This window comes from Barbatula barbatula, assembly GCF_947034865.1.
Source record: "Barbatula barbatula genome assembly, chromosome: 8".
NCBI classification, from domain to species: Eukaryota; Metazoa; Chordata; class Actinopteri; order Cypriniformes; family Nemacheilidae; genus Barbatula; species Barbatula barbatula.
Genome location: NC_136771.1, coordinates 23,974,322 through 23,986,879, shown reverse-complemented (window position 1 = coordinate 23,986,879; position 12,558 = coordinate 23,974,322). Strand labels below are relative to the sequence as shown.

Sequence of the window (12,558 nt, the reverse complement as noted above, 5' to 3'; positions counted from 1 at the left end):
GTATCTCAAAGGATGGGGATGGATTGGGTACCAGGGATGATGTTGCATCATCTGAGGCCTCAGCTAGCCAAGTGGGCGGAGCCACTGCCGCCAAGCAATCGGAGCAGAGGGACGAGGCGGCCAATGAGGGGGAGGAAGATAGAGACATCTTGAGGAGGCGGTGCCTGCAGGCAGCGGGTAGCGCATCACAGGCAGAAGGGGCGGAATCGAGTAATGAAGCGAGGCGGGCGGCTGAGTCTGCACAGGTTGCCGCGGCAACAGATGCAGATACAGGTGACGTCTGTTTTTTCGTTTATACAGTAGTGAAGAAAAGTTTGTGAATGAATAAATCACTTTTTTGTTTTGTCATTTTCAGGCACAAGTGCTCAAGTGAACGGCCATCAGGCGGCGAGGTCACTACCTTCGGTGCGTCACGACATCAGTCGCTATCAGAGAGTGGATGAACCCCTCCCACCAAGTGAGAAAGCATTTCTTTGTGATGGTTTGGGGGTGTGTGTGTGTGTTCTCAGTAGTTACAGTTTCAATGTTTTATTACCGAACAAGATGGTTTTCTTGTTGTGAGATATATAAGACGGCTTCTTTACGTTTGGCATTACCATGTAGACTGGGAAGCTCGTATCGACAGTCACGGCAGGATTTTCTACGTGGATCACGTCAACAGAACGACCACATGGCAGCGTCCCACAGCGCCACCTGCACCTCAGGTCCTTCAGAGATCCAGCTCTATTCAACAGATGGAGCAGCTTAACCGCAGGTCAGTCCCACACACACGTCACGCGTGAGCCGAGAGATGGGATTGGAGGAGAGGTTGGAGCATTCTGTGACCTTAAAATCTCATATCTTGGGATTAATGAGAGTTCAGAATGGCATTTGTTAATCCTCTCTCGTATGGAAAACAGCTCTTTTCAAATGTCAGGCACCAGTTTCCACAACAACATAACCTGTTCCAGAATGTTGTGTCTTAAAGGGACAGATTCTGTCATCATTTACTCGCTCCCAGATTGTTTCAAAGATGTATACATTTCTTTGTTCTGCTGAACACAAAGGAAGATATTTGGAAAAACGAAGGATCTCTCTCTTTACTGTTGTTTTGTTTAGGTATCAGAGTATTCGGAGGACAATAACCAATGAGAGGACAGATGAGCAGGCTGCTGAGATGCCTTCAGATGAAACTGACTTGTTGCATAACTCCATACCTGGTACACACACACATTACATGCCATTCTGAGCTACTGTGGTACTCCAAATATTAACTTGAATGTTCACTTAATTATAATTTAGCCCTGAAATGTAGGGAATATTTTGATTGACACCTAGTAAGCTGCCTTCCTAGACAGCATAATATTAATGGATCAAGCTGGCTTTTCCAAAAAGTGGACTGCAAAATTGAAAGATGGTAAGGAGCCATGTGGAGATTTTAGTGGCATCTTGTGGTGAGGTTGTGGATTGCAACCAACGGCTGACTCCCGCTCCTCCTCCCTTTACAAGCACTACGGTGGCTGACACGGGACTAAGATATGGTTGCATTTCCTCTTCTTTGCCGATGGTTTTACGAAACGCGCTCTGTAGAGCAGTTTGTCCCTTTAGGGCTACTGTAGAAACAACATGGCGACTTCCATGTAAGGGGACCCGCGGCGTATGTATATAGAAATAGCTCATTCTACGGTAATAAGAACATGACGCTTCATTATGTAAGGTCTTTATGCGATTTTAAAGACATAATTATGTATATTTAATATCAATATTATATCATATTTTTGTACTTAGCAATAACATAAGCAACATAGTGTGTTCTGTACATAAATATACACATCGTATATCTTCTTCTGTATTTTTAGAATACCGGCGTGATGGTGTGGTCGGACCCGCGAGTTCTCGATCTCGTCTGTCTCTTCTGCTTCAGTCTCCCAGCGCCAAGTTTCTCACCAGCCCCGATTTCTTCACTGTACTGCATTCCAACCCCGTAAGTCATTTATTACCCACAAGCCTTTAAAGAGATTTGTGTAGTCTCATGCAATAAGACGTAGCTGTAGTAATTCAAAACGTGTTTTTTTATCAATGAACTTATCGAATTGTTATGCTATTGCCATGAAATATGTTGATTGTTTCGTCAGAGTGCCTACCGCATGTTTACAAGTAACACGTGTCTGAAGCACATGATCAGTAAAGTGAGACGAGACACGCATCACTTCGAACGCTACCAGCACAACCGAGACCTGGTGGCCTTCCTCAACATGTTCGCCAACAAACAGCTGGATCTGCCGCGGGGCTGGGAAATGAAACACGATCATGTGGGCAAGGTCTCAAAGCATCACCTGCTGTACACTCACTCTTTAGTATTAGTGTTTCGTTATTTATGACATATTCATTTCTTGTTTTTATTACACATTTAATGAATGTATTTGCTTATTACACTCAATTTCTTATTTGTATAAAACACTTATTTAAGTTATTCTTTACACCATTTCTAACTTATTTAATACAGTAATTCAATTTCTTATCTATTACAGTTATTTATTTATTAAGCTAATTTAATTTCCTGTTTTGTTATTTATTCATTAGATTCTTCTTTATTTTGTTATTTGTTTGTTACGCTATGATGCATTTATTGATTTATTACATTAATTTAGTTCTTATTTGTTAATAACAATAGTTCATTAATTTTGGATTAATACATTTTATTTCTTATTTATTACACTAATTTAACTTATTTTGTAGTAGGGTAAATTATTTTAATTATTTATTTTCAAATTCAAATGTAATTTCTTATCCATTTATAATACCCACTTTATTATTTATTTAGTTATTTCAATTATTTAATTTCCTATTTAGTGGGGCAGATTATTCTAATTATTTATTTCATCACCGTCAACGTCTTATTGATGTTTTACACAAATGTTATTCTTTTTTATGTACATTATTTTTCTTATTTATTTATTACGCTCAATATTTCATTTGATTTATTTATTACACTTGTTTATTTCTTAGAACGGTCAATTATTTTAGTTATTTTTATTACAATTTGATCATTTATTTCTTTATTACACAAATTGGCCACGCTTTAGATAACTGCCCGCAATGTGCTGCATATTTAAACAGGATTATAGTCTCACAATATCAACATTGATTTTGCACATTTTACACATTAAACCTCATCAAAGGAACTCGTATTAAAAATCAATTATGTGCGACCAACTATCCTAAAATCAATCAAATAAAAATGAATCCTAAAGTTAAACTTTGACAGTTCTGCGTGCTTCATTCGTGCTGTTTTGCATGCGCATCATTTCCCCTTATGTCATATTTGCTATAATACTTAAATAACAACCCCTATACTTCTTTAATATCCAAGATAACATATTAAAGGGTACATTGTGATCAAATATGTAGTGTATGTTCACGCTAAGATTGTTGTATAGCATACTTCAGGTCATGCATACCACGTTATATTAAAATAGTTTAGTTTTAAAATACTTACAGTATAAATATTCTTTGTATTTCTTCTTTATTCCCCAAGCGTTGCATATAGTTCCCTGTTACGTACAGATACTGTATGTACCGTAGAGTTACATTATTGTTACTGTATTTTTAAACGTAATGATCTGTCTGAACGTCTTGTTTGTTTGCTTGACCCTCAGCCATTCTTCGTGGACCATAACTGCAGGGCCACGACCTTCATCGACCCCCGTCTGCCGGTTCAGAGCGCTCGACCCAGCAACCTTCTGGTCCACCGGCAGCATCTGAGCCGCCAGCGCAGCCACAGCGCAGGAGAGGTGAGCCGCCCGCGTCACATACTGCGCATCACAATTAAAACCTTCAATGGAGCGCTTGTGAAAAGCCGAGCGCGGGGAGGAAACTCGTCTGACCTTTCTTCTCAGGCTATCGTAAAAGTGGCTCGGCAGGATTTTTATTAGGGAAATCTGACATTACGACAGTGTTAAGAACGGATCGCCCTCTTTACACGTGCTGATTAATTTCACACCGCCGTGTCCCAGCATGCACTGCTCTCATTTTCACATCAGTCCGGCCTAAGTCGTCTGTGTTTGTCTGTGGCCACATGCGAATGAATCCTGAGTCGAAATATCATTCCAGTAACATGACAATGATTATTTGATTATTTAAAAGGTCTCATTGCTCATAAACGCTTCAAGTAAATAAAGACCTGGAAACGACCGCCATTAATGATAAACAAGCTTCACCTTACAGTAGACGCACAAGGGATTCAATGGATTTAATGATTTGTGATGCAGGTGGGTGATGACCCTCGACACGCGGGACCCTCCGTACTGCCACGCCCCTCCAACAACTTCACAGCCAATCGTAACCAGGGTCAAGATTTAGTTCCTGTTGGTGAGCGGTTTCAAAACGTTTTGTATAGTTTGTAAGACGGAAGAGTTCATTCCTTTACTGGAATAAATGACAAGGAATCATTTAGTTGCTTTATGTTTGTTTCTTTCTTCAAAGCCTATAATGATAAAATCGTAGCGTTCTTGCGGCAGCCGAACATCTTCGAGATCCTGCAGGAGAGACAGCCTGAGCTCATCAGAAATCATTCAATCAGGTGAGACGACACAAAAACACGTTCACTGTTTATTATGATCGTAATGAGAAACATCATGTGTGTGTGTGTGTGTGTGCAGGGAGAAAGTTCAGTTCATTCGTAATGAAGGCGTGTCTGGTTTAGCTCGACTCTCCAGTGATGCCGACTTAGTGATTTTACTCAGGTAACCTTTACATCGGACATTTTTCTGTGACAACATGGCTAATGTGAAAAGGATTATAAAATGTGACCAAATCTGCCTATACGAAACCACACAAACACGTGTTTAGACCAGCTGACCACGGAAAGAAATGAAGAGACCAAAGACCTTGTTCCAGTTTCTCAGAATTGACTACTTGTAGATAAAAAGTGTGATCTAGTTTCATCCTGTGAACTACAAACAACATTTCCACCGAAAACCGGAGAAAGGGGTGAAAATAACAGAAAAGATGCTCTGTGTTCAGATCTGAAGTACTGTTAAGAAAACAAGTTGACGTGTATGACATTGTTTTATGTGATAACACAGTTTTCATGCTGTCAGTCTTTAAGAATGCTGTTGGATGACTTTGTCACTCCTGAGGTTTGACTTTGTTTAAACAGACGCTCGACTGCAATGGCCATGATACATCTAAAAACTGTGATTAATGAACATCTGGATTGGTCTCTTCATTTTTCCCGCAGCTGTATTCATGTTGGAAACGGAAAGATCCATTGAGCATGATTTCTAAATGCAGTACTCCGCATCTCAAACACACATTCACACTATATTCATGGTATTTTCTCTCTGTGTAGTTTGTTTGAAGAGGATGTGATGTCATATGTCCCGCCTCATGCCTTACTGCACCCCAGCTTCTGTCAATCACCTCGAGGGTCTCCGGTCTCCTCCCCTCAGAACTCCCCAGGTTGGTCCATTTTTCTCCTCTCAGCCAGTTGTTGGGGTATTTTCTAGCGATTTAACGTGTGCTTGGAGTCGAGGGTTTTAGGATGATCTGATTTAGTCACAGCTGTATTTTGACAAAATGAGGCTTCCGTTCCAAAGGGATTGTTCAAATCTGACTTTTGGTTTTATCTTGACTGTAGACCACAGAGAGATGTTTAAGCAGTCTATTTAGGATCTGTACTTCAAATCGTTCTAGAGAAATGCGAAAACATAAGGATGGATAACAATCTTGAGATCTCATTGCTGTCTATTAAAATGGATAATTTGTGTTGATCATCACGTTTCCCAAAAAACAAAATTGCAAACGAAGTGTACCGATTTTTGTATAAGAAAGTGAGAGCATTTCTACATTATGTAAAGATGTTTGGTTGTGTGGTGTGATGGAGTCGCATCTTAATTCTTTAAAATGTCATTAAAGTGGTTGTATTGAGATGAACAGCACGGTCCCATTTCTCTCTCCGTCTCAGGAACACAACGGGCCAACGCACGAGCCCCCGCACCGTACAAACGGGACTTCGAAGCCAAACTTCGAAATTTCTATCGCAAACTGGAGACCAAAGGTTACGGACAGGGACCGGGCAAAGTCAAGTAAGCAGTCATCACGTGTCCCGTGGTGTAATACGCAAGCAAGGATTCTCACGGACTCGTGTTTTCTGTGTTAGGTTGATAATCCGCAGAGACCATCTACTAGAGGACGCCTTCAACCAGATCATGTGCTACTCACGCAAGGATCTACAAAGAAGCAAACTTTACGTCAGCTTCGTTGGAGAGGAGGGGTTCGGTTTTTACGTTAAACCGCATTTATAAACACATACTGTATATAGATTAACATAAACAGATTTGATTGAATCCGTTCATCATTTATTTGATTAAATATACAATACTTAAAATGTATGTTAACCATACTGTATGTCGTATGTGTACTAATAATAAAGTAGTCGCATTCTTCTAAGTGTACTATTTGATCACTACTACTATGGACTAAATTGGTCCACTGTTTAGTATACTTATAAGTATGCGTTAAGTATAACAAGAGTTAACTAATTTAACTAGTTTATAGCTTACATAGTGAACTTAAATAAAGTTACTAGTAAAACACGCGGCGTACTTTCTTAGTTTGTGCATGTACACTGTGAAGTATACTCTGTTAATACTACAAGTATAAGTTTACAAGTTTTCTTTGTGGGAACATTACATCATGCTAAGTGTACTATTTATAATAATTTTCATATCAATAAACTTAAACATGCTAGTTTAAAAGACAGATTTTAATAGGCTACTTATGTACAAGCCAAGTGTTCTTAGAATACTATAAGTATGCATCCAAAGATCGAGTACATTGCTTTTCTGTCCGTATAGATGCAATTTTAAGTATATAGTTTAAAGAAAGTACACTACTTGACTTATAAGAAGTATAAACTTCTTTTATATGAGGGATGTGACATCATTAGCCTCTTTGTGAAGACATGTTTTGCCCACCAACCCGACTTGCGCCAAACCAGTTTGTTTTGAAATTCAGTGTGCTGAACTAATCTGGTGTTTTCATAAATAAAAGTGTAACATGTTGATTTTAAACTCCATTTGTCTATTTTGTGTCCTGTTCAGACTGGACTACAGCGGCCCGTCGCGAGAGTTTTTCTTTCTGGTGTCGCGGGAGCTCTTTAACCCGTACTACGGTCTGTTCGAGTATTCAGCCAATGACACCTACACCGTTCAGATCAGCCCCATGTCTGCCTTCGTGGACAACCATCACGAGTGGTGAGTATCTACAAGATGGCGGACTTCCTGTTTCTACCCAGATTCAAGTGTTTTTTCTGGTCATTCTCTCCGCTCAGGTTTCGGTTTAGCGGGCGTATTCTGGGTCTGGCTCTCATCCATCAATATCTGTTGGATGCTTTTTTCACACGACCCTTCTACAAAGGTCTCCTGCGGATGTAAGTTAAACCGACGCTGGGGAAAACCATCTTTTAGGACATTTTTACATCTGCGCATCGGCTTAATGGTTGTTGCATGTGCTTTTCAATTGAATTGTATTTATATAGCGCTCTTCACAATGTACACTGTTCCAAAGCAGCTTTACAGGGGAAAACAAGAAAAACGCAAAAGAGAGAAAACACATTGCATGGTGTTAATATAACAAGTTTAAGTGCTCAGATGTTTGACGTGTGTTTACGTGAAACGATCATGTTTATATACCGTATATTTGTTGTTGCTGTTTCTCTGTCTGTGTAGTCCGTGTGATCTGAGCGATCTGGAGTATCTGGATGAAGAGTTCCATCAGAGTTTGCAGTGGATGAAGGACAATGATATTGAGGATATGCTGGACCTCACCTTCACCGTCAATGAAGAGGTCTTTGGGCAGGTCAGTGTTCTAGATTTGCTGTTATTTATTGGCAATATTATACTATAGTTCACATTGTTAGTTTCTGTATCCATGTCGGGCGTGAGATGTGATGTCACAAGCCTTCTGTTGTTTATGTGGAGTACATTTACTGTGCGTGTGTGTTAGATCACCGAGCGCGAGCTGAAGCCCGGCGGTGCAAATATCCCCGTGTCTGAGAAGAATAAGAAGGAATACATCGAGAGGATGGTGAAGTGGCGTATCGAGAGGGGCGTCGTTCAGCAGACCGAAAGTCTCATCCGAGGATTTTACGAGGTATTAAAATCGTATTTCAGAAATGTGCTGCTACTGACAAATGTGAGTAACGGTGATGAATGCTTTATATAAATACTGGAATAAATCAAGAAGACTTCCGTGTATTGAACATCAAAACTTTTCTAAATAAACGTGTGTGCGCCGCATCAATCCATCAAAATACAAACAAAGGTTTTCGTTTAAAAGAATACTAGAAATACATCTGTAGAATTATACTGTTGTGTTCAGTTACATTTAATAAAATGTAATCATTCATTTATTTTAATAACTATGTAACATTGTATCATATAAAAAGATATTTGTTATGTAGTTGTTTTACCGGACCATATAAATCTTATATAGATCCTTCAATGAAATCACACGTGCACCTTTTTCAAAGACCCTAATAATGTAATGCGTACAGAATGTAAATGCTATTATCTTTATATATGTTATCTGTTTTGATTATATAAAAAAACTTATAAGTAGACCTTGCTATTATCTGAGACCGGTACTACTGTTTTTTCATTATGAAACAAGGTTAATACATTTTACTTTAACTATTTTCTTATTTTTTTATATTTCAATATAATTGATATTGATTTCAATAAACAGAAATGTTTTCATAGTTTATGATACGATGAACCAAATTGCAAAAATTTTATTAAAACTAAATATAAACGGAAATTAACATAAAAAGTAAATATAAAAAATTAAATATAAATAAAACGGAAAACAAATGTATAATAAGACAAATCATATTTTGCAATTTTGACATGAAATGTGTTGATGGTTACTGTCTGAACTATCCTTTTATTTTCATTTGATCCTTTTAATAACATTTAATTCATGATGAAAGTGTTTGAGATGCAGTGAGATCTGACCTCTGTGCTGTAGGTTGTGGATGCACGGCTGGTGTCGGTGTTTGATGCGCGTGAGCTGGAGCTGGTGATAGCCGGAACTGCCGAGATCGATCTGTCCGACTGGAGAAACAACACCGAGTACAGGGGAGGTAAAGACTTTTAGCTATCTTACTGTTGACCTGTGGAAAAGTGATGCCGTTAAGTAATAGTCATGATATTTTCATATATTCCGTACGGTAAATGTTTAGCAAAACGGCCTTTAGTAGTACCACGGTAAACAAATGGTACTGTCTGACAATAGTTAACGGTAATAAAATAGTAATAGAGGTGATTATTAAAAATGAAAACGTGTACTGTTTAGTTGGATGTATTGGAATCTGTATTTCATCCACGCAGGTTACCATGACAACCACCATGTGATTCGCTGGTTCTGGGCGGCTGTGGAGCGATTCAACAACGAGCAAAGACTCCGACTGCTTCAAGTGAGTGTTGAACACGCCGCTCTCTTTATGAATCTGTGTTCTCCAGTCATGGCTGAAATGTCTCTGTTGTCTCAGTTTGTGACGGGGACGTCTAGCATCCCGTACGAGGGCTTCGCATCGCTCCGGGGCAGCAACGGACCGCGCCGCTTCTGTGTAGAGAAATGGGGGAAGATCACTTCTCTGCCCAGGTAAACGTCACGTGTTGTTTAAGTTCCTATCTTTATAACTTGGTAGGTAAATATTGATATCATCATCTAGATCTCGAGGGCATTTATCCGTATTTGTGCATTTTTTTCGATTCACTCGAAGCATTTTTATTATCAGAATCAACAGACTGCATTGCACATTTGTTTCACAAGATGGCGCATGCTGCCTGTTTTAGCTATGTGCTGGCTCGAATTAGTTTTGGTCCAATTTCTTTCTGTCGTAATATTGATTTGTTTTGTCTTTATTTTCCTTGCAGAGCTCACACGTGTTTCAATCGCCTCGATCTTCCCCCGTACCCCTCGTTCTCCATGCTGTATGAGAAGATGCTGACCGCAGTAGAGGAGACCAGCACTTTCGGCTTGGAGTGAATGTTCACTTTTGCACCTTGGTCGGATCATATTGTCTTTCTTCAACCCCTTCACAAATGACTCAAATGAGTCAAACGGGTTTGGTCGACGGATGTGAACCGGATGTATTTGGATGTTTCACTCGCTCTAGATCCGTCACGCAAAGTGCAAAGTGGTGAAAGTTGATAATCCAAAGGACTTTGATATTTTGACGTTCTTTTTATCTGTACAAAATACTTTTATATGAACCATCGAACTACAGCGCGAGTGGACGGGATTTGTGTCGTTTTAGAATTCGTCTGTTTCTGAGCGCTTGACAGCGACGTCGTCTTCATTCGCCGCTTAATTTAGCATCGTATGTATCGTCACGTTTTCACCTTTGTATATTTGTTTGTCTCACACGTTTGGTTTGCGCATATACTCGCACACAAACACGTTTAAAAAAGGGCATGATACACAAAAGTGCACTCTAACTCGCACTGAAAACATGAATGTGACCACTGTGTGCAAATAATCTCAAAAACAAACAAGAAGTTCACATCTGGGAATGTTTCCCACTAAACCTCGGTTTCTGATTAAAGAATTTTCATGAAATCAGTATTTTGAGTATTTGGCTACTTAAATACACATTTTTGGTGTAATTGTGCACACTTATACTTCACATTATAGAAGTAAAAAAGAATTTCACGTTGACTTTATCGGTTTTATATCATAACCCGAGCTTTAGTAAGACATGAATGTTTTTTTATTCTTGACCATTTGTCCTGCACGCGAACTTGTTTTCTTGAATCGCTCGACGACTCCCAGAGAAAACCATATCAATACATTCCAGACTTTTCCATTGAGGTTAAATCAGCTTGGCCTTCTACGATACACTGCCACGGCCGCGGGACGCTGGATTGGACACTTGTTCTGAATGTTTTGTATTCGGGTAAATTTGATCGAACTTAGTTTCGCTTCCAGTAAAACTGGCATAGTTTAAACTGCCATGGGGCTTTGTAAGGTCCATCAAACTTTAGAAAAGCAACAGAAACAAACCCGAGCATATCACGTTTTGGCCGATTCGATTGCGGTTGGATGGGGTCATTCCTGCAGACGATTATGTTGATTATTTCTGCATTAAAGCCTTCGCGGTGCGATGCTGATATTTGTGCAGAATGTACCAAAGTTCAAGCCGTCCAAGTTCATGTTTAGTCCTCTAGATTCCAAAAAGGATTTTCACTTTCGAAGGTTTGCTCACAATGCTGTTTTCCACCGACTTAAAACAAAAATGGAAAGAAGTACATAAAACGTACTTCTTCAAGTGCACATATAAGTACAAAGAAAATGCGAAGAAGGAAATATAAAAGTACGTATGAAATGTTGCGACTATTGATGCAATTGAAACTGACGTGTCACGTCATGTGTTATTTATCGTAAGGGATAGTTCATTGAATTTCTTGCTTTGTTTTCATTTACATAGATTTAACATCAATGCCAAGGCATGGTTTTCGTCGTGCCAAGTTTGATTATGCGTAAGTGTGAATGAGATTCAAGAATACAGGAGGAGGGAACATAGTCAGTGTATGAGAACTACACAAAGATGATGTTAAACTACTTTTGTGGTCCCCCTTCCTCATTTGGTTCCATTGTATGCAAAATCTCAGAGATGCTGTAAAGGCGCGTTCACACCACAGCTGACAGTGATAAATATACAAATACTGAAGCATTCAAATTCATTTTGAGCTTAAGAGAAAGGTGGAGTTTACGCTATAATGATTACTATACAGGGGATGGGTTTCATCGGACAGTCCTTCAATTCTTTCAATTTCATTCAAAAAATCTTGTGGTGTCAACGCTTATATAGTCAATGTTCTTGTGCACAGGCCTTAAATCCTTTTGTTTGTGTTTTATTGAAGAGAAAATGTATTGATCGTGGAACATGAAAGTGAGTAAATGTTAAAATAATATACATTTATTCCTGAACTTTAGTGCCCTGAAGGCCTGAGGTCAGGAGTGTAAACAGATGCTAGGAAACTGGGATCAAACATTGTTTATGAGTTACACGTTCATGCTGATATTCATTACCGGACAAAAAACGTTTATTTTTAGTTGATTGGTTAACAGCGTTCAATGCTCATTTTTCCACAACAGATGATTGTATAAAGCTGTTTATCTCACGGAAAATGCCTCTCGGTTCTTTTCTTTCTCTGTTTAATTTAGCTTCAACGTTATAAACAATGTTTGAAGGTTTAGCAGGGATTTAGAGCTGATCTTGGATTTTATTGTTGTTTGTGAAAGGGATATGTTGTGAAGCAATATTTTACTCTTAATATCAAGCAATATGCATTAAGATTGTATGTTTGTTTTGGTCAAATTAACCACGTTTTACCATAGTAAATGGGTTGTAAACTGTATAACCAGTTTCAATGCAAACAACAGGGTAAACTGTGGTTACAAAACAAGCTATATTTGTGGTTAATGAAGTATTTACATTTAGTCATTAAGCAGACGCTTTTATCCAAAGTGACTTACGAAGAGTTTTTTTGTGAAATAGCATAAGAT

General features: G+C 38.9%; 1 protein-coding gene across 5 annotated transcripts in view; it reads left to right on the top strand.

The window, feature by feature from the left end:
• The window catches only part of hecw2b (HECT, C2 and WW domain containing E3 ubiquitin protein ligase 2b), a 30,782-nt gene extending 18,538 nt beyond the window's left edge, over positions 1–12,244 (top strand). For 2 of the 5 annotated variants that reach the window (XM_079462820.1, XM_079462821.1), the window contains 21 exons: positions 12–273; positions 356–457; positions 604–754; positions 1,099–1,199; positions 1,839–1,963; positions 2,115–2,336; positions 3,639–3,773; positions 4,251–4,350; positions 4,465–4,561; positions 4,641–4,724; positions 5,333–5,442; positions 5,948–6,068; positions 6,143–6,256; positions 7,086–7,238; positions 7,316–7,414; positions 7,713–7,842; positions 7,990–8,136; positions 9,013–9,127; positions 9,375–9,460; positions 9,536–9,648; positions 9,924–12,244. In XM_079462820.1, coding sequence (XP_079318946.1) covers positions 12–273; positions 356–457; positions 604–754; positions 1,099–1,199; positions 1,839–1,963; positions 2,115–2,336; positions 3,639–3,773; positions 4,251–4,350; positions 4,465–4,561; positions 4,641–4,724; positions 5,333–5,442; positions 5,948–6,068; positions 6,143–6,256; positions 7,086–7,238; positions 7,316–7,414; positions 7,713–7,842; positions 7,990–8,136; positions 9,013–9,127; positions 9,375–9,460; positions 9,536–9,648; positions 9,924–10,035 — 2,679 coding nt within the window. In that variant the 3' untranslated portion in view covers positions 10,036–12,244. Of the gene's footprint in view, positions 1–11; positions 274–355; positions 458–603; positions 755–1,098; positions 1,200–1,838; positions 1,964–2,114; positions 2,337–3,638; positions 3,774–4,250; positions 4,351–4,464; positions 4,562–4,640; positions 4,725–5,332; positions 5,443–5,947; positions 6,069–6,142; positions 6,262–7,085; positions 7,239–7,315; positions 7,415–7,712; positions 7,843–7,989; positions 8,137–9,012; positions 9,128–9,374; positions 9,461–9,535; positions 9,649–9,923 lie in introns of all 5 variants that reach the window. The other 3 variants (XR_013787035.1, XM_079462823.1, XM_079462822.1) reach the window with 3 other exon arrangements.
• The last annotated feature ends 314 nt before the right edge of the window (positions 12,245–12,558 follow it).